General features: G+C 38.4%; 1 protein-coding gene across 2 annotated transcripts; it reads right to left on the bottom strand.

Annotated features, from left to right (window-relative positions):
• Positions 1–18: 18 nt before the first annotated feature.
• wnt4b (wingless-type MMTV integration site family, member 4b) lies at positions 19–10,585 on the bottom strand. 2 transcript variants are annotated; one of them, XM_015607778.3, is made up of 9 exons: positions 10,186–10,585; positions 9,210–9,423; positions 8,792–8,945; positions 8,207–8,291; positions 7,585–7,716; positions 6,091–6,233; positions 5,850–5,990; positions 3,058–3,220; positions 19–1,647 (listed from the first exon to the last, which is right to left on the bottom strand). In XM_015607778.3, exons 2-9 carry the CDS (start codon positions 9,296–9,298, stop codon positions 1,478–1,480), a joined length of 1,077 nt encoding a protein of 358 aa, XP_015463264.1. In that variant the 5' UTR covers positions 9,299–9,423; positions 10,186–10,585; the 3' UTR covers positions 19–1,477. The 2 variants fall into 2 exon arrangements, with proteins under 2 accessions (XP_015463264.1, XP_007256940.1); XM_007256878.4 differs by having other exon boundaries at positions 9,210–9,420.
• Positions 10,586–22,830: the final 12,245 nt, after the last annotated feature.

The following is a 22,830-nucleotide window of genomic DNA, read 5'->3' as shown; positions in this document are numbered from 1 at the left end:
ACGCTACCCACAATGGAATAGTTTGGCATTTGGTGTGTAAACCAGTTTATTTTGACCAGGCAGTCTGAGAATATAGCAGCAAGAACAGAACAATGCAAAGAGAATCCCGACTTGCACACGGGCAGAAATGAAATTCAAATAAATAAGAGACAAGAGACACAATCAGTAGCACTGATGAGGAATTATAAATACTGCTGATATGCGAAGCTCACTACTCTACATTTGTAACACTATTACATCCTAAATGCCTGTAAGGAAGTGTTATTCCTGGGTTAATTTCAGCCTTAAAGCTTTGTCTGATCAAGTTAGTTGTGTGTGTGTGTGCGCGTGTGTGTGCATGCATGTGTGTGTGTTTGTGTGCATACATGCATCAGTTGGAGGGTTTATTGTAAGCAAAACTGCTCTAAAAATAGGATGATTTGACATTTTTTGTGTAGTTGTGTAGTGCCTGTGCAAAGGTAGGAGAACTGAAAACATAAAAACAGGATCAACACAAAGAGAGGGAAGTGGTGTGTACATGTGTGTACGAATTTCAGTTTCTTTTTAGAACCTTTATAGCAAAGAAACCTTTGTTCTTTTTTTGGACTTAAGTCTGGGAATCTGATAGCAATGGATCTTCAAATCTGTGAGTTTTAATTTCAGTGAAAGTACAGGGGATTTTTTAATTGCGTTTTTTGTATATTTGCAAGAAAAAGTAAGTACATTATTTGACTATCATTTGGAATCACAATTGTCTGGATGATTTCTGCACTGATTACTGATTTGATTCAGTGCAGGCTAGAAAAAAGTAAGTGAACTTAAATTTTAATGTAATGACCTTTAGATTCTCTTTTAGAAGCAAAGCACAAGTACACAAGTAAATTAACTCAAGAATGGTTAAAAATAGACAATGGTTTGTCCCGAACTTAATCCCAGCAAGATGCTGTCCAATAACCTTACTAACATGATAACAACATGGATGAACTGAAACATGTTTATGTAGGAATTGTACAAAACGTCTTGTCAAGGTAACACAATCTTATCTGCAGTAAAGTAAAGTATTTGGTTATTGGCTGCTAAAGGTGGATCTACATTAACATTCAGAGTTCACTTACTTTTTTTAGCCTGCACTATGAATGTTAAATCAATGATAATGTGCTTAGTTAAAAACATTAACTGTTTTATTAGTTTAATTAGATTGTATTTGATGACCAGAACACAATTTTATCAGTAATCAGTGCAGAAGTCAAAGTATTCACTGACATATTTTTGGTAGTGTACAACCCCTAAAAATGTGAAACAGTATGCAGTTATAACCTTTAAAACATGACTAACATAGCTAAGTCAAATTGTATTTTATAGCACTTCTTGGGCTACAGCATTGCACAAATGTTTTACCAAACTGCTGTTTAGGATGGGAGTTTATTTTGTGTGGCACTATGAGTGTGTAAGAGTGTTTTGTGTCAGGTGTGCATGTGTGAATGTATATTTAAGTGTGTCACTCTCTGCAGGTGTGAATAAGCACAGTATTTTTGCACTGCTGGCACCGGACTGAGCAGCACCATGAGAACTTGCAGGAGCAGCGCTGGATCACCTCGGCCCTTCCAGCCCGGAAACCTGGTCCACAGCACACCAGCTCACAGCCGTCCGGTGCCAGCCGCGATGTTCCTGTAGGTTTCAAGGAGATTATATTGTCAGTTACCTCACATGTGGCACAATAGGTGGAACGAAATTGCATTCTCACGGTCCAGATTACATCCAAAGAGCAATTTAAAAAAGATAAATTTAAAGACAAAATAAAATAGATAAGATAAATACACAAAATATAAAGGAGTAGGGAAGTGGCAGAAACATAAAGTCCAAAGTATATTGTTGTAATTTTAATCCTAAATCCTTAATCCTAAAAAGTTCAGTTCTGCTGTTGGGATCAGAACCGCCGTAAAAACAGGGTGTTCGCTAGAAGCCTGTTAAGGAGGAAGAGCCTCTTAGTTTTGGGCAAGACTTGGGCAGCTATCAAATAATAATAAAAATCATAATAAAAAATAAACAAATACTTTTAAGAAACTTCAACCTCCAGTAAGAACAGAATATAAAGGCTCTATAGATTCATTCAGATGTATTAATATTTAGGAAGTATTCCACCTTTTTATGTCTGCCTAACTTAATTAAATACCTAATTTAAAAAAGGTTTAATTTGATGTGAAATGGGTAGAGAAGCTTGCCCAATCAGATCTGCTTACAATAATGGGGATACGAACCATTGATTGCAGTGTCTATTGTACAAATACTGTATAATCATTTACTATCCAAAACCAACAGCTAATTTGCCTGCATTTTAGGTTTGTCTAAGTAATACTGATTATGGTACAAGATTATGGTTGCACATTAGAGTTTTCTTTGGTATTACAATGCCTTGCATGTATCTCTTTGCCATCAATATACAATACAAGTTAAGAGTTTTAGAACAATCCCCTAAGACCTGGACTAGTTATTATAAATTTAATAAAATATTATTGTCCAACTATTGTCTCACACACATAAACCTGAAATTTTACTGTTAGCTAATTAGCCAATTGCATGTAGATGTGTCAATCAGATCAATCAGATAAGATCTAATTTTCTGCAGTAATGGCAGTTAGGAAATTCAGATGCAAAGAAATCTGAGGAAGAGTGTTCAAATATTACTGAAGTGTATTGGTGTAGATGATTGTGCTATATGTATAGTGTTACAGTGTGGGTCTAATTTATTGTGGTATAGGCTTAGTGGTTTAATGATACTTAAAACTGTATATTTTCTTATTATTTATGATTTATAATATTTATGATGTTGATGAGGGTCCAGTGTAAATGTTTGCCTTGTGCCTGAACAAACTCAGTACTCAGTGTCCCAGGCATCAGGTAGTGTATTCATAACCATTTTATGACTTAAAATGATGTATGATGACATCTGGATTCTCTCACCATTGGTGTGGACAGTTCTAACACATCGAGTTTCTCTACAACAGAGCATTTTACTGTGTTTGTGTGAGGTGACTGTAAAATCTGTTTTAGATAAGTCAGACTAGTTATCACTCTCACCGTTGCAGCGTCGGCCGGCTGTCCCTGGGATGCCATTTTCAGGGTCTAGGCGACAAAAATCCGGTGAGGCGGACAAATACACAAGGTCACGTGCGGCTGGCGGCTTGACCAGGGGGTCCTTTGGCAGCAGAGCTGTGCGAGAGCCTACTCGTGTCAGACGCACCTGAAAAGGGTCAGATAGATGTGTGAGCTTTTGACCTCACTGCATAATTTTAGTTAGGAACTGCTCAGCACTGATTGCCATCCTTTCATTTAATATTTCTACTATTGATGCGATACGATTGATACAATTTCTGTTAGCCTTACCATTAATAACACTTTTTTGAACAATATATATTTTCCCAGAAAAAATGATTAACAGTATTATTGTCACATTAAGATAATTCCACCATGTCACTGATTTTCATATCACAATACACCATAATAATGTAATTAAACTTGTTTTAAGAGCAAAGATTGTTTTATTATTAATAGTTTGGGAGGAGTATGTTTTTGTCAATTTTATTGCTTGTCAAAAGTCAGCTGCAGGCATTCTGTTGCACTGGTTATTGTGCTACTGACTTAACTATTGGCAACAGTTCTGAATGAAACACTGTGACTAAAGCAGAGCACTTACTGTTTAAAAGGAGAAATTGTTCAGAGAACATGGGAGCCAAATTTGGGCATCCCCATATATATGACTATGTTCCTTCCCTGTACAATTTGCCTTGACTATGTAGAAAAACAGGACAAGCCCTGTGAATGTATTTTGTCCCATTACTTATTTTCTTTATGTACATATGCATTTACAATTTTACTTGTTTATTTTACTTGATTTTATCCTATTTTGGGGTTTTCCTTTAAATTTGCACCTTTGGTCCCTTGAAAATTACATTAAAAATTGATTTGAAAATATATATTTTGGTGAAAATTATTCCTATTTTAACAAACACACAAGTAAACAAAATGGGCATTACTAAGGTGAACAAAAGGTACTACAGTCATGTCTGTTTATTGTAAGTCTATAAAGTAATTATTGTGACAGGCCTAATGTTCACTACCCTTAGTTTAGACCCCAGAGCCACATTTAGCTGGATATTTTTATGCGACATACCACTTTTATCACTTCTACCTGACCACATACCACCACGCCAAGGTCATTCCGGTGTTAGTAAGAAGCCAATGATGAGTGGACAGTGACTAAACAACAATGCAAATGGGTTATAGTTTGACTTATAATGTTAGTGGACCTCATCATGAGGGCAAGGTTTCTAAAGCTGCGTTCACATTACCAGGCTGAAGTGACTGAAGCCTGATTTTTTGCTCAATGTGGCTCAGATCTGATTTTTTTACAATCAGATTTGAGTCATTTTTAAGGACAATCCACAGACCAGCTCCAAAGAGCTGCAGCATCATCTTGCTGCAGATGTTGTCACTGTGCATCGGTCAACAATACAGCGCACTTTGCACAAGGAGAAGCTGTATGGGAGAGTGATGCGAAAGAAGCCATTTCTGCAAGCACGCCACAAACAGAGTCGCCTGAGGTGTGCTTTTGCACACCTCAGGCGACTCTGTTTGCCACTTCTGGGCTTAACAAGAACTGTCCCTGTGGTCTTCCATTTCCTTACTATGTTCCACACAGTGGAAACTGACAGGTTAAATCTCTGAGACAACTTTTTGTATCCTTCCCCTGAACAACTATGTTGAACAATCTTTGTTTTTAGATCATTTGAGAGTTGTTTTTTTGAGTTTTTTGAGCCCATGATGCCACTCTTCAGATGAGATTCACATAGGAGAACAACTTGCAATTGGCCACCTTAAATACCTTTTCTCATGACTGGATACACCTGGCTATGAAGTTCAAAGCTCAATGAGTTTACCAAACCAATTTTGTGCTTCAGTAAGTTAGTAAAAAGTAGTTAGAAGTATTCAAATCAATAAAATGATAAGGGTGCCCATACTTTTGCACGGGTCAAGTTTTGGTTTAATGCATATTGCACATTTTCTGTCAGTACAATAAACCTCATTTCAATCCTGAAATATTACTGTGTCCATCAGTTATTAGATATATCATACTGAAATGGCTGTTGCAAACACCCAAATATTTAGAACTAAAAATGATTAAGATTAATAGGGGTGCCCAAACTTTTTCATATGACTGTATCCAATCCATGGATATACGACGTGAATGTGAACGGTCAACTCATAATTTGTGTGTCTTTTTTTTTTTTTAGACATGCGCTACGTGCTTCTCTCTCATACCCACACATCTTCTGGTGCAGCTGTGGAGCTATAGCTGTAAAAACAGCAAAAGCAAACCACCTGTCCTTTTTTCACCTCCTCGACCTGAACATGTACTTCAGACGAGCTGTTTGTTCTCCACTCGAGCAAAAGGTGCTTCACATATGAGCTGACTCATCTCTCAAATATGGCATTGTTTGTTGTTGGTGAAGAAGGAGACGTTTATATACGTATCAATGTGTGCATGTGAGACGTTTCAGGGACAGATTTGTTCACATTACACACAGACACAGACCACTTACATTTGTGAATGGGAAGCGTCAAGATCCAAAAGAAAAAAAACGAATTTGAGCAATGTGGCTTGTATTGTAAACATAGCTTTACAATGTAAAGTGCGGTGAGTGAGAGTATATGTAAAAAATTAGTGACTTTGCTTTAGCTTACACTCTCAATGTTTAACTCTGGTTAAGTTTTGGTACAATGCACTTAGTTTGGAACAGAAAACTACATCCATGAGTCTGTTTGAGCTGTACGGATCACAAAAGGTCAGGGGTTAGTCGTGACGCGTGTACCTCTGTGGCTCCATCGAATCTCTCTTTCAGCACAGCACCAACCCGGCGAAAGGGGGGCATGACCTTCCAGCAGGTTCTGAGCTCACAGGAGCCTGACACACCATGGCACTTGCACTCTACCTGCATATTGTGGAGAATAGCCTGAAGGGTATAGTGAGAAAGAAGAAGGGATGGATGGAACTGAAGTGAAACGTAGCAAGATATTTCCATGTCTAAATGTCCATTTCTTCTCTGCACCCACCTTTCGTCCTGCTTCATTATTGTGGATGTTCATTAGTGGACGCCCTGATGATGTGCCTTTTGCACGTTCTGGCTCATCCACGAATGTCTGAGAGAATGCCACACCATAGGACAAATTATCTGAACAGCCAGACCACTGGAACCCTGAAGAGACACAGCATAACATGGTGATACTGCTGCTTTCTCTCTGCACTGAACATTACAGTGAATGCATTGTTTTTGTGGCATTAGCAGAGGGCCACTGCCTCCTCGGCCAGCAACATATATACTGTGTTGTTAGCATTACTACTGCAGCACTGGCATTGCTACCACAACATTAGTATTTCTTCAGTACTGGCTGCTTGCCTCACTCAGCATTGCTATTGCAGCTTTAGCATTATCAGGGCTCTTCACAACTAAAAAACTAGTAAATATATGGTTTACATCTTAAGTCACTGAGAGCAAGGCATGGTCACATAAAATGGTACATGAAACATAACAGATTATATATTGCATATGTTTTGCTACAGCATCCTTTTAAAATAAATACTGTATATGTTGACTATTCTATTCAGTCAACGTTGGAGGTACAGCAGATATTGTCTGTTTTTTCTTGTTTAACCAGGGGCACCCAAATGTGTTGCACACTACTGCATTTGTGATATAATTTGCGCCACTTATTGTCCAATTCAAGAATTCTGGAATTCTCTGCTATAATTATGAATTCATGTTTCCGTCAGTGGCCCAGATGCAGCAAAACAGTCCCAAATGATGATACTAGCACCACCATGTTTCACAGATGGGATAAGGTTCTTATGCTAGAATGCACTCTTTTCTTTTCTCCAAAGACAAGGCTTTTCATTTAAACCTCATCCGTTCACAAAACATTCCTCCAATAGCATTGTGGCTTGTCCACATGACCTTAAGCAAACAATGCATGCCATTGCTGTTCAGTGTTCTCCTGATGGTGGCCTAATGAACATTGGCATTAGCCAATGTAAGAGTCTATTGAGACCTCAACTAATATTGCACGTCTTGTTATTGGAGTAATCCTTGTTGGACGACTCCCCCTTTGGAGATGTTTTTTTTAACCTTTTTCAGCCTGATGAGGTCCTTGAAAATATCCTTTGTTTATTCGTGTTGTGAAGAGCAGACTGTTCTTTAATAATTCTTTAAACACCTGTCATCCCACTAATTAATCCCACCTTTAAACTACACTTTTTTGCCACTTATGTAATATTGGATTATTTTCCTTAATAAATTATTGACCAAGTGTAATTTTTTTCATTTGTTTAAATGGGTTCGCTTTGTATACTGTTAAGACTTGTGTGAAAATCTGATGTTTTAGATATTTATATTTCATTTTTATGCAGAAATATAGGCACCACTGTAAACAGTGTTTTCCAAGTCAGGTTCCAGCATCTCCAGCCAAACACACATTCACCCGCTTTCTCACATGAAGCACGTATTTATTTTTATTTTTTTATATTTAGGTGTGTTTTTCTCTGTGACTCACCCTCTGGACTGACCCCTCTGACCTTTCTATCACAGCCGCACCTCTCCAGCTCCCCCCGGCTGCAGCCTCGCGTCACTGCCACAGCCACCGCCGCCGAGGACAGCGCATGCACGAAAGCTGCCTCCCGCGTGCCTGCGCACAACACACACACAGAAACACACACATACGACCCTCAGAAATATAGATTCAGTTCACTGAAAAAGTAAGTTTTCTGAGTGCGTTCAGAATCGCTCCCTAATACAGAGACAGTGTTTATCTGAATGGTGCATCAGCCTTGTTGCAGAGCTGTTCAAAATCTCAACACTCAACTCAACACCCATAATACAGCCCAAAATACCATAGAATTTCCACTGTATACCATAATGCTGTGCGGTTGTGTAGTGTCAGACGTCCTCGGAGCAGCAAAAACAAAGAGTTCGTCTCATAGTCAGATGCTACAAATAATTAATTAATTAATTAATTAGTTAGTTAGTTAGTTAGTTAGTTAGTTATTGGGTGAACCCTTCTAAACACAGCTCGGGTTTTATATTACTGACACTTTAGGCTAAAAAATATAACAGGTAAGAAATATGGCGCTCGGCTGCATTTAAGTTAGCTGAAACCAAAAACCCGAAGTTCTAACCTTGGTTCATCACTCGGCCAAACACATTAATGCCTCGAGGAGTAGTGGAGCAGTTCCAGCGGCGGTTCCTGAACTGGTGCTGACACTGCCAACACCAAAAGAGAGAATTAATGAATTCGTACTTAAACGTTAAACCTGGAGGAATATGTCTTTTCATTGTTTTTGCCATTTCAAAAATGACAGACATGCGACTTCCCTTTATAATGATTTTTTTTAAATATTGTTTTTATTAAATTAATCTGTCTTAACTCATTTTATAAATTGAATCAGCACCAGCCTACCTATTTAGTCAAACTACTAATATTTACTAGTATTTACTAATATTTAAAAACATATTTTTAACTATCACATTTATACAGGTGTAAAACTATTAGAGCAACACAGAAAGCTTCTGCATAAACAATGTGTTTATCTCTCATAAGAATGAGATTTCTCCTCATAACACTACAGCATGTATTGGGATTTTTAAATAATTTCACAAATATAATTTCACCTTTATATTTAATCTTTGATCAAAATTGCTCAGTGGCAGCTTAAATATTTAAATATTTTATTTTATGTTTTATTTAATGATCACTATCTCACCTCCTCGATGACCATTTCTGCAGCTTTTCTTACGGACTCCATCACCTCCCCCCGCGCCCGGCACACTCCCACCTGTCCTGCAGAAAGCCCCCTCAGACGCCCACATGGCCCGTCGCCCGAAATCGGACGAGATCGTGGCAACCGGGCCAGAGAACTGCAGTGAGAGAGAGAGAGTGAGAGAGAGCAGTAAGTATTTTACCATGAAGAAAGAAAACAGACAGGGGACAGGGGTTGAATAGGAGGAGGAGACAATGAAGGAAGGACAAGAGAAAATGAGACACAGGAGAGAGATGGAGTGTTTTAAGAGTTGAGAAAGACAAAGAGAGGGATGCAGGGGGTGCGTGAGAAGGAAAAAAGATGTCACCATCTTTTACAAGTTAAAGCATTATAAACACAGATGTCAGGCGTGCCAACTTACAGCCAGTTGGTCGCCATGGAGAGGTGGGCTGCCCATAGCAACAGCAGGAGGAGTCGTCCAGTGTGATTCACAGAGGAGACAGTTGGCATCAGACTATCTGTCCTTCCTCCTGATGGTCTGCAGTGTGGTCTGGGTGGGTGGACAGAGGTGTGGAGGTCTCTTGTCCCTTCTCACTCTCTCAGCTTTGGCATTGGGGATTGTCCCCTCATATCTGCTGAATTGAGTCAACATGCATGAGCTGTAAAATGTCCTTGAACTTCTAGGCCTCAGTTTTAATTATTATTTTACTACACTGTGAATTACTTCGTGTGCATTCTATACATAATGTGCTTATTTTAAACAGTAGAGAGAGGAAAATAGCTACAAAAAGCAGTGGTGTTCAAGAAACAAAATGGTGAGCTGGTTAGCCCGTATTCACCCTCTATCCCAACATCTAGAGGGTGAACAATGTTCCTGCAGTGAAATTGCCACAATTACAAATTAAGAAAAATAAATCCATATAAATGCTTTATAAGCACTTTTACAGAGTGTCAAATTGAGGGCATGAGGTATTCAGTGTGCCCTTACGGGACTAAGGGGTTAAAATTTCCTTTTCCTTGCTTTGGCCTAGAATCATTCATTTCCAGCACAACATTTTCAGAACAACAATACAACAACAACAAATCTACCTCAATATCTATCTTGTATGGTAAGTTATGATAAAGGATAATACAATCTTAATAATAAAGGTGCCTCTAATGCTTCATTTGTATCGAGATAAATATATATTTAGTATAAATATATAGATTTAATATAGTTTTTTTTAATACTGTAATACAATATTTCTATCATATGGCCCAGACCTACATGGTTCTTTAGCAAATAAAAAGTGACCCTTCTCTGGCATCACTTACAGAATCTTTTGAAGCTCCTACAAATTTGGCTAATTTAAGCAATCTACGATTTTATAAAATATAAAGATGCGATAGAGACTTACCTGTCCAAAGCAAGTACACTGATCATCCACTCAGAAATATATCCAGCAAGGTTGCTTTTTTTCCCAAAATCAGTCCACACAGATGTGCATCCAGAAGAATCACTGTGCCTTAATTCCACTCCACTTGACCACTAGTCATGTTACTGGATTTTGATTCATGACTCTATGTGAGATTAATGACTGAATTAGAGTCTGGTACTCGTGTTGATCAGTATTTTACTCCTCAACACCAATGAACTGACTGTTTCTATGTATGTGTACTGGAGACTATAAGTGGACTCTAACATTCACTTAATCACTAGTGTTATTTCCTTCAGGAAGAAGAATATGCGTCCTGTCCAGAAAATAAAAGATATTTCAGCCCATTCTCCATATAGAGGAAAGTCCAGTGGAGTCAGATAGCCTGAATGTAGATGGGGTGCAGAGAGAGGGGTTATAAAGGACACAAGGATGGAGGGACAGAGGGAGGGATGTAGGGATGGGGATAGAGGAGGGGTAATGGGTCAGATTGTAGTACATTAAGTGTGACATGGGGAGATGAGTTTGGCCTCATTATTACTGTTAGCAGAGAGCACAGTGTGTGACCTCACCTTGGAAGCAAGTTATTGTGCAGCTCATGGAATAACTGTGTGTGTGTGCGTGTGTGTGCGCGTGTGTGTGTGCGTGCGTGTGTGTGTTAGGAGGTGAAAAAGCAATTGATTAAATTCATAACTTGAATAACCAGCGTGTATGTGGGTATGAGAGAATCTGTGGGAATTCAAATGAACTCCTGGACATTATTTTTAATTACACTTATTCTCATGACATTTATAGTCTATTTGCTCATTGATAAACAGACGGCTCATATTACACAATACACAAAGCAACCCCTGATACATTTTTTTGAGATTTCCCTATATAAATCATTGGTTGTTTGTATCAGCAATTTAAGTTACATATATAATATAGCAGATGCACACAGTGATATTTGAGAGGTGAAATGAAGTTTATAGGATTTACAGAAAGTGTGCAATAATCCTTTAAACAAAATTAGGCAGGTGCATAAATTTTGGCAGAGAAATTGCATCATTATTTAGGAGATCCTTGTTTTGCAGAAATTGCAGCCTCTAAACGCTTCTTATAATTTCCAATGAGAGTCTGGCTTCTGGCTGAAGCTATTTTTGACCATTCTTCTTTACAAACCATCTCCAGTTCAGTCAGGTTTGGTGTTTTCTGAGCATCTACAGCCCGCTTTAAATCACACCACAGATTTTCAATAGTATTCAGGTCTGGAGACTGAGATGGTAATTCCTGTTGGAACTTCCACCAAATGTGGTGTTTGTCTCGGAATGCTTCTTCATACAGCCCTTCAACTTCTTTTTACTTCTTAAATATCACTGTGTTTAATGATATTAATGGAAACTCTTTCATACCACTGTCTTTCAATGTATTTAGATATTTTTTTGTCTATCTATCTATCTATCTATCTATCTATCTATCTATCTATCTATCTATCTATCTATCTATCTATCTATCTATCTATCTATCTATCTATCTATCTATCTATCTATCTATCTATCTATCTATCTATCTATCTATCTATCTATCTAATAAAATCATTTTTGACCAAAATACGAATAGAATTAAGACCTGCTGTTCTTTTGTTGTGAAGATTGTACTCTTTTGTTCTGCTGGTGTAATGAGAGTGATTTGTGAACAGACTCTTTTTATTACAGATTTTGGGATACTGTATGTCACATTTCTCACCATATTTTAATCTTTTAAACCACAATTGATGTAGTGATGTTGACATCATTGTTATAGAAATTCAGTTTATTTGCAGAATGATGAGCATATTAATGTTTGATTATCCCAGAGTTAAATTAAATACCATATTCTAAGATTCAGATAGTACATCATTTGTTGTAGAGTAGTGCATTATTTGTTGTACAATTTGGAGTGAAAAAAGAAAGGAGCACAATGCAGATCCTAATTAAGTCATTTCTGCTGTGATTTTGTATTTGTTAAGAAAGACCAGGCACACACACAACAATTGCAAACTTCAAAGCTGTATATAGAATCTGATTCCTCAAACACTGTCCCACCAATCAGCAGCCCTGGCATCTTCTTTGCATTTAGCAAAGAACGAATGTGCAGAGTTTCATAAAAGTAACACATGTAAAGCTTAGGGCTGGATCAGTCATGCTTTAGGCTTGTGTTACAGCCAGTGACACATCAAACAATTAGTAGAGGAAGAATTTAATAAAATTGCAAATAGTGGAAGCAAACGTCACAAGTAAGGTCTGTAAAAATGCTGATGATGAAATGGGAAGGGCTTTTCAGCAGGACAAGGATCCAAAACACATTTGAAAATGAAAACTGGACTGCCTTAAGAGGCTCAAATTGTAGGTTATGTTATGACCCTCACAGTTCCCTGAGCGTAACCCTATTTAAAAAAAAAACTTGTGAATAGAACATTTTTCTTCGGGCCCTTTTCTTTTTTTTTTGTTATTCCGAACTTGTAAAAGATGGAAATAAAATAAAATATAAAATAAAATATAACATATAACATATAAAACCAATCATTGTAAAAGATTGGTCACTTTGAAAACCATGCCAAATATATCAGAAGGGACAAATTGTCTAGATGTGATTGGACTTTGTTTCTAAAAGTGGCTGAGAGTACATTGGAAGTACATGTAGATTTAAACAGCAAACTAAATAAACACAATGGATGCAGAAACCTCACCTCACACATATAAAACACTTCTGTAGTGCTTATGTGCTGTGTGTGTGAGTTTACAGTAACTATGTGTCTGTGTTTAGTGGTGAAAGAGAGGCCAGTCCAAATACACCTCAGTACTTAGTTACAGTACATGTAATTACAACTTTCCCCCGTGTGTGTGTGTGTGGGGATGCATGTTTGTCACCTAGTGTCAGCAAAGGCTGCGTCAGAAAATGTTGCCCTTAAATCCTGCAGGTCTCACAAAACGGCTGTGCGTAAAAAAGCCAGCAGAGAGCGAGTGTGAGAAAGAAATACGGGCCTCCACAATAAATCACCTGCTGGATACAATGCAGAAGAGGAAGGGCAGCGCAGCCACGGCCCAGAACCCACCCCAGTGAACACGCCTTACCTAATGTTTAATTTTCCCAAACTTTGTTGCTCGTTTTACGAGTGTCCCCCTCCTACTTTACCCCTCTCCTCCATGCTCCCTCATCCTTTACCCCTCCGCATTGTCTTAAAAGAAGGGATGACATTTAGACAAGAGGGGAACTGCAGTGGCAACAAATATTGGAACTGGGGAAAATAAATCACCTCTGAGATGAGGGGGAGGTTGGTGGGACCCTGACACTAAACGTTTCAGTAGAACTATTAAAACAAGGGATTTGTGCAGTTTTTATCTTTGTTTTTTTACGCCATTTAGGAACAGAGAAGAATGTGCTTTGTTTATGTTTGTTGTTTGTGAAAAACTGTAGCTTGAAATGAGAAGGATTTACAGTGTGTGTGTGTGTGTGTATGTGTTATTATTATGAAAATGGCACTTTGACTTAAAAAATCAAATTTGGCACTTGTCCTAAGTGGCTGCATTCACAGACCATGTTTTATAGCACACGCCTTTGACTTTTCATGGTGCGCTTGGGGCATCTATGCATGGGCAGGGTTCAGTGTAACTTATATGAAAATTTTGCATGTGTAAAATAACTTCAGTCATCCTTGAACATAAAGAAGAATTCAAGAAACTACAAAACAATTGGAAAAGGTTGAAAGAAAGTGTCCTCAATTTATAATATAAAATTTTAAAAATGAGAGACAACTTCTCATAGGCAAGTTAAATCCTACAGAAATATTTCATTCATTTGAAATTGTGTTCAATTAAATTTTCTATTATATTTTATTTATATAGCGCATTTTGCAACAAAAGTAGTCACAAAGTAGCTTTACAGAGGAAACTCTTATGAGCAGCTGTAACTCCCTTACATTAAGAGGAAGAAACCTTAGGAGGAACCAAGACAAGGCAGTTTGAGTGATCAGATTTGACTCTGCTTACGTGTTTACACTTGCATTTTTATGTGGCTAGGTCTTATCCAGGTATAATCAAGAGATGGTTGATTATGGGTGCACAAATGTGACCTTTAATGCATCTAACCAGTATATGTACAGCTCTTTGTTTTTATGACCCCATTTACACCTGATCACTCACAATTTCTCCTGTTTATATCTAGATAAGACCTTGCCACATAAAAATGCCAGTGTAAACACATAAGCAGATTCAAATCTGATCACTTAAACTGCCTCAGGAGGTGCTTTAAGACTTAAATTATAGCAGTGTAAATGCAGTCATCTCTCCATGACACAGTTGACCGAAACTCAAATGTGAATGAATATCATATTTCAGCATCAGAATTTTTTAAAGGAACGTCTAAACAAGCCTGATGCATTTTGAGATCAGTTTCTGTGGAATGATAAATATAAAATATATATTTTTTGCTTTTGTTAGACAATGTTTATTATAATTTGTTCAATTTTGTTGACTTTAAATATTATAGTTATTCCATTAAATGGCATGTCATTATATAAGTATGTTTATATAGTGTCCTACACCTAACACAGACCATGTTTTAGCCCCCAAATTGGGGGTATGATTAAGGCATCTGGAAAGGTATACAGATGTTAAAATTTAAATAAATTGTTGACTTATTCTTTCTATTGCAATCTATTGCAGAGTACCACACATCCACAAACAATGGCATAGATGCAATGGTTTGTAATTTGTCCATATTAGTAAATCTGACATTTTGAAAGAGTGTGCATAAAAGGGTTAATAACATTGTTATAGAATAGAATAAAGAAGCTTTATGTTCATGCTCAAGGTTATTTAGACACTTATTCTTTAAAATATCAAAAATATTCTTTTATAGTCTTTCCTACTGTTTCACTTTTACTATTAGTTAAAACATGATTTATCTAAACTTTTAACAAGCAGTGTATGTATCTGTCGGTATAGTCTCTCCAGCTCCTCCTCCAGCTGTGAAAATGATAAACATCTGCACTTTCCTCTGCAGCTGCCCCCTCTGTCCGAGCCTCTTCACCTTTCCCACTCTTTTCCTTTCTCTTTGACACTCCCTATCTATCTCTTCTCTTCTCTCCAACCCTTCTTTGTGTCCCAACATCCTTCCCAGTGACGTCTTCCTCTGTCTCTCCCGGCAACACCATGACGATGTGTGGCCCAGTGTCATGTCCGGCGCCTCTGCTCTCCTCCTCTCTCTGTCATCAGCCCTTCTCTCGTAAATAACACTCCTTACACCCTGTCGTTTTACACCCAATGCCCCTGAACCCGTTTTACTCGACAACAGAACACTAATTGATGCTAATTGCTGTAGGATTTGTTTGACCGGGCTTCTAATGAGTGTGTGTGTTGTTTTTTAGTGTACATAGTATTTATGCAGGCTTAATATTCAGTAATCTCAATGAATTAATGAACTAAAATGTAACATACTGTATACAGTATCTGCAGGAGAGTAAATGGAACTGATGAATAGTTGAACAGTGGAGTAAAACAGGTCTGATTTTATATTCAGTGGTTGAGCTAAATAAATGAATGAAGTTCAACCTATATAGGGCCTTTCTAGAAACCCAAGGACGCTTTACAATTTACACTTATTACACACAACCCTTTATACTCAGCACTCATCCACACACTTACACATACACACCAAAACAATTTAGAGTATTCATTTTTTATGGGCAATTTAGAGTATACAATTTACCTGATCTCCATGTTTTTGGACTGTGGGAGGAAACCGGAGTCCCCGGGGGAAACCAACGCAGACACAGGGAGAACAAGGACATTTCACCCAAATAGGGACTTGTAAATAAAGTCATTTAGTGTAGTTTGATGTGAAAATGTGGAGAAACTTAAAGAACTGGATTTGATTACAGTGGTGGTAAACTGAAGTTGTAGTTTAGAGCTGTTTACTCAGCAAATATAAACTTATTGTCTGGGAGGGGGTGCTTTTCCTGGTGGGGTGCTGAATTCAGCACCATAGTGTCTAAATTTGCATCGCCGCCATGAAAAGCATCCCCTCTCTAAGAGGCTGCAGGTGACGTTCCTTTTTCCTTATTTCTTGCAAGTCAGCGTAGCTTAGAAAATTATCTTCCGTTTAAGTAAAGTTAAAGCCAAGAAGATGTGGGTGCACGCTCCCAAGACGAGAAAATATAAATATACAAATATACAACAGAATTAACATGCCAGCACATAATAATAATAATAATAATAATAATAATAATAATAATAATAACCAAATCTATTATATTATTTTTAATATTAGGTGATAACTGATCAGTTTTTTTTGTTATATGTGTATTTGTCATATGTATATAATTCACACATTGCATGCATATTTTTTTCTTTGCTTTGATTCATTTTAGCAATGCCAATGTCAACCCCACTCCTATGCCTTTGCTCATGCTGGTCAGGTAACATGTTTCAATATTGGTTGATTGTAAAAAAATGTCAAAATCTAAACAAATTAACTGCAAAAAGTTGATCTTTAAAGACTGGATAAAAACAGCAGCAAACGAATACAGTACAAATACGTCCCTTAACTAAATGTGCAAAATACATACCTCTTAAAGATAACACCCTAGTGACTGTTTTGTACCTTTTTTTATTCTGAGAGTGTTCAGCATCTCAGCCAGGGGTCCTTAACATAATAAACAGTATAATCATTAGCATATTAACATAACTAACAGCAAACCTGTCTACCAGTATCTCTACATTTGCTAAAAATAGACTTTAATTTACCTCTGCTTCCGTATGAGGCTTCACTAATTTGAAATTAATCAACCAGGTCGCACACTGCTGGCAGGAATTCTGTGAGCAGTATAGTGCAGTGAATGAATACAATGAGAAAAGGAATAAATATCCATTATAACATCCTGATGGTCCATGAGAATGCTGCTCACTGATAATTTCTGGAAATCGAGCTGACCTCGTTCTGAAATCCTAGGATTGTAGTGGACATTTGAGAGGAATATTATGTGATGGAATGAAATCCCTGCCCTCTTGCTCCTCCTACATCTGATAGTAAGACAAAGCCTATTTTTTTAGTGGGAAGGGCAAAAGGAGCATCACACTGTTTGTAAGTGTTGATGTGGGAAAATCTGGAATTCTTTAGTCAGCTAAAGATCCAGTGATGTAGCTCCTTGCGCTAACAGTGGGTTTAGGTCAAATCTTGCCACTGGGTGTCCTCATTCTGCCTGTGGTAGGTAATATGGCTTTTTGAGTGTGTGTTGTCTTTGTGGGGACCAAAAAACATGTCCATTTTGGATATTTAGCAGCTTTTATTTTCAGAGAAGATACTGATACTTTGTCATTTGTATGGTTAAAGTGTAGCATAGCATCAATTAGCTACAGCCATAAACAGAAACAGGGAAAACCCCAACAAAGATAGAAATACATGTTGTAAGCATGTGTGTGTGTGTGTGAAGGGAAAGGAAGTAGGTTATGAGTTACTGAGTTCAGCACCTTGTCTTGCTCTTGACTCTGCTACCTCTGGAGGTAGTGAAGCAGATTGGGAGAGTCTGGCATGCAGAGAGTATTATGGGATGTTGGCTTGTGTGTGGAGGGGGGGGGGGGGGTGGTGGTGGTGGCGGCATGACACCACCTCCCTAACTCCAGCCCTGATTGGTGTCCAACACCCAACTGCCCCACCCCCAAGTCTCCATGGTGACTGATCTCTTCTGAGAGGAAGAGGAGTGTGTGTCTGTGTGTCTGTGTGTGTGTGTGTGTGTGTGTGTGTGTGTGTGTGTGTGTGCGCGTGAGTGAGTGTAGGTCGGTTTGGATGTAGGCATGCACCTTTAATTGCAGTTGCATGTCAACAGTGGAGAGAAGGAGCAGGGAAGCATGGTGCAGGAGAATCACACTCTACTGTAGGTGCACTGGATTCACTGTAGCAATAACCAATAACCTACAACCCATAATCCAGCATTTACAACCCATACTCTATTACTCACAATGTATAGTGCTTAACCTAAATCCTCTGAAGTGTGATCTGTAACCCATAATCCAAACCTCATAACCCATAAACTATAGCCCATAACCAATAATCTGTAATCAATTGCCCACAATATGTAGTTCATAACCTAAATATTATGAATTGTAATATATAACCCACAATCCATATTATATAACTCATAAACCATAACCTATATCCCATACATTATAACCATTAATCTTATTACCAACCATGTATAATTCATAATGTAAATACTGTGAACTGTAATTTTTAACCAGTAACCCATAATCCAGACGACACATAAACCACAGGCTTTAATCTATAACCAGTAATCTTATACCCACCATGTATCGTTCATAACCTAAAAACTGTAATCTACAACATACAGCTCTAATATTTAGAGGTTTATATATAATCAAGAGGAAAATGGATGATCACAGCCATCAAACCAAATTAAACTGATTGAATGTTTGCACCAGGAGTGACGTAAAGTTATCCAAAAGCAGTGTGTAAGACTGATGGAGAAAAACGTGCCAAGATGAATGAAAACTGTGTTTAAAAAAACTGTTTTATTCCACCAAATATTGATTTTTGAACTCTTAAAACTTTATATATATATATGACCTTGTTTTCTGCTCCGCATCTTTTTGTTATTTTAGCCATTTCTCATTTTTTGCAAATAAATGCTCTAAATGTAATGCAATATTTTTATTTGGAATTTGGGAGAAATGATGTCCGTAGTAAATAGGATAAAACAACAATGTTCATTTTACTCAAACGTATACCTATAAATAGCAAAATTAGATAAACTGATTCAGAAACTAAAGTGGATTTTTTTTCCAGAGCTGTATAATCCATAATGCGTATGATAAAACACATAAGCCATAAAATAAATCATATATAATATATTATGGTATGGTATATTATGTATCATAACCTATGATACATAATGTATTACATCATATTTCACAACCTGTATTTCATAATGCACAATTGATTATGTAAGATCTACACTCATTTCTGAAAAAGAGTTCAACCTCCAGAATGAATAATCAAAAAAAAAAAAACTTGATGGATAGTTCCAGACTGTCATAAGGTAATATTAATGTCAGCCGAGTCCCAATTTTTCTTTGGTGGAGATGACCAATGAATCTGTGTGTGGAGGCACCATGGTCAGCACCAAAATCAACAGCTTGTTGTCAATTGTCTGAAACGCCTGGTGTCATGGTGAAGGGTTTAATTTTGTACAATGCCAGATCAGTGTTACATTATTAAGATCCTGCTACCATTAGTCCTACCTTTTCTGAAAACACACTCCAGTGCACTATTTTACCAGGGCAGCGCTAGTCTGTGTACTGCTGCCATCTCAAGAACGTGCATTGATAACACAGATACCATGCTACAGTTAGTTGCACTGCTGATCTATCCCTGATTGAAAATGTGTAGGATAATTTTGATGTGCTATCAGCACTCCACTCCTGCCACAAAATCTGAAGAAGCTGCTTGAATATTTGGGTTACATGTGATAGATCATTGCAGGGTGACTTTTAGGGACCTCTACAATTTCAAGCCGAGATGTCTGACACTACTTGCCCATAGCAGTCAAAACTTTAATCATGCATTGTACCTGGTAACCTTTATATTCTGTCCTAATAGAATTGCCTTCGTGCATGTGGAATTTGGTTGTGATTTGAAGAACCAGACACCGCTGGTCTTGATCATTACCACCCACTGTGCTGTCCACTGAAGGTGGTAACTCCTTCTGTGATGTGTTCCCATGCTGTATGCACACCATCCAGAAATGGACTGTCCATCAATCTGGCAACCACAATCGGGCCTTGCATACTGCTATTCCATGACTTTTGGCAATCTATATAGTAGCAAATGAATAGTAATCCATAACCAATCATTTATATTTAACAACCTCAAATCCATAAAGCACAATTGAAAACTCAGCATCCAATAACACACAATGTATAAACTAGAAGGCATAATTCATGACCAATAATACATACTACTACATAACTCATAATGCATAATCCATAACACATCAGAAATAGGCAAATAAATAAATGTGTCGAATGAGTTAATGAATTATGTAATGAATAATAATGAATAATGAATACTGATCATCAAATTGGTGTTTAAATCACTTTAAATCATTAACACATTTAACTTTAATTCAAGGGCTGTGCATTTTTGGTTTAAGAGGGCTGCACAAACACATTTTACAGAGATTATCTTAATACTCTTAAGACCTTCTTCACCCAGGACAAAAATAGGAGACCCCTGTTTTAGCTAAATACATGGAGCATGTATTATGCACGTGGTGAGAAACCTTATAAATACATGAGCACTCTTCCTCTCACTGTGATCTATCCTAAGAAACACAGTAAGTGGCAAAAATCAGTGCACCCCATTTTGCTGCAAAACTCAGCATACTTGAACAGTTTTTGTTTGGGAACTGACAATGGTTAGATTTGAGTGTAGAGGCCTCTAGTAGTTATTTCAATCCTGCCTTTGCTGTCGAGTGACACACTGCTTCAACTGCTGGTGTGATGATCTGGGGAGCCATTGCATACGCCATTCAATCATCCCTATTAGTCCTACAAGACACTGACAGCTCGGTGATATATACAAGACACCAGCATTTTTCAGTAGGATAATGCTCACGCACACATTGCAAAGGTTTCCCACGAATGTCTCCGCCAGAGTCCAATCCTTCTTTGGCCTGCCTGGTCATCATATTTATTGCCAATCCAGCATTTATGGTACCACCTTGAATGCCAGCTTTGACAACCTGTGGAGGTACAGGATCTACAGGCCCATCTGTAAAAACTAAGGGCAAATGCTCACACCACTCCATGCAGTTTCTCATACTGTATTCAGGCTATAGGTAGTTCAATGGGGGTAATATAGCCTCTTTTTAATTGTACAGATAAAGTACTGGCCCATATTTCAATGAAATTTCACAGAGTATGACCATGTGCACCCCTTTTATGCCTCCAATTTGCTCATCTTCTGGTGGCTACTTAAAGCATGATGATGCACCATGTCACAAAGCAAAAGTAATCTCATGCTAGTTTAAAAAACATGAGAGCAGGTGCAGTGTTCTTTAAGCATTTGCACTACTAGATCTGAATCCAACAAAGCACCATTGGGATGTGGCAGAAAGGAGTCACCACATGAAAGTGTATCATGTCAGCATGAACCAGAATTAATGGCAATGTTTTCAACATCTTGTGGGATCCATACATCAAATATGTTCAGCTGTTTTAAGTGCACAGAGAGGCTCCTAACTAGGATTAATATAATGGTAATACAGTGCTTGATGGGAGTATTTGTTATGATTTATTCATTAATTAATGACAAGTTGCTGCTAAAGGTCATGCATATTCACCGATTTGTGTTGTATTGTTGGGCTAAGCTGTTGACTGGCATGTAAGTTGTATTGCGTGCCGTAGTCAGTACAGAACTGGCTCACACTGTAGCTGTGTTCCAAAGCCTAGGCCTGCACGTTTAAATTCTATCCTCTTATACAACCAGTATAACTCAGTAATGTGCTGTTAATGAGCTCAACCAATGGCCCATGTGGTCTTATGGTTATGCATAAGGTATGCTACTAATCATGGCCAATACTTGTGGCTGGTGCACATGCAAAAGTAGGTACCACATCTCAAGACTACTTTTGTAACTGACCCCTTCTCCAGCAGAAATGACGTGAGACACAGGTGATCACTGGAGACACATTTAAAATGCATGTGTGAACAATGATGCATTTTAGCAGTAATTTGTGCTCGAATCAACCAGAACGCATGGTGTAAACATGGCCTATGCCTTTCTCATCAGGGTATTTACATGATCTTAAACCACAGGCTGTATCTGTAGGCTGTCCTGAAGCCCTGGAAAGAAATTCTGCTTTAATCACTTGTACCCTTGTACACGATTGGGGGACTAGGGGACCCACTTTTCTGTATTTGCTGTCGTGTAATCTCTTGCACCAAAGATAACCTGGGAATGTCCCTCTAAATGTTGTGTTCAGTAGTTTTGTCCACAGGCAGCACTCATTGTGGGACACCTAATAATAATAATTTAGTCTCCTATTGTCTTCCAGTCCAATCCGGGCATGAGTTTGTCACTGGCTGTTTCACGCTTTAATTGTGCTACCCTGCTTACCTGCCCTAAAGACAAGCCACGTATGACCCTCCTGGGGTCACTAGGCTCAAACCCCCTCCCTGAGAGCAGCACCGTAGTGCTGAAAGCCCTTTGCACTGCAGACCTGCTGGCTGAGCCGAGCATTTCTTGACCCAGTCTGCGGGGCAGTGGGGCATTTCACTGCTGTTAGGGTCCAACAGAAGCAGCCAGGTGGACTAACCACCACCACAGACTATTATGGTCTGTCGCTAGCGGCCCGGAGTTTCCCTGGAGACCATGTGACTGGTGTTTTTCTGCCCCCCCCCCCCTCCTCCCACCTCTCTTTTAGGAGTTGTGTTTATTATGGGATGGCAGCTCACTCGGCCTGCGTGACTATTATGGGATGTCAGGGGAGAGGGTGGGTGGGGAGGGGGGGCTGTCTCCATAGTAACGTGGTTGCTATGGGGGCAGGGACAGAGGAAGGGAGGAGTGTGTGTGAGTGGGGAGAGTGAC

The sequence above is a fragment of the Astyanax mexicanus genome, chromosome 6, assembly GCF_023375975.1.
Source record: "Astyanax mexicanus isolate ESR-SI-001 chromosome 6, AstMex3_surface, whole genome shotgun sequence".
Classification (NCBI taxonomy): domain Eukaryota; kingdom Metazoa; phylum Chordata; class Actinopteri; order Characiformes; family Acestrorhamphidae; genus Astyanax; species Astyanax mexicanus.
Note: the sequence above shows the minus strand (reverse complement) of the source record. Positions and strands in the feature narration are given on the sequence as shown.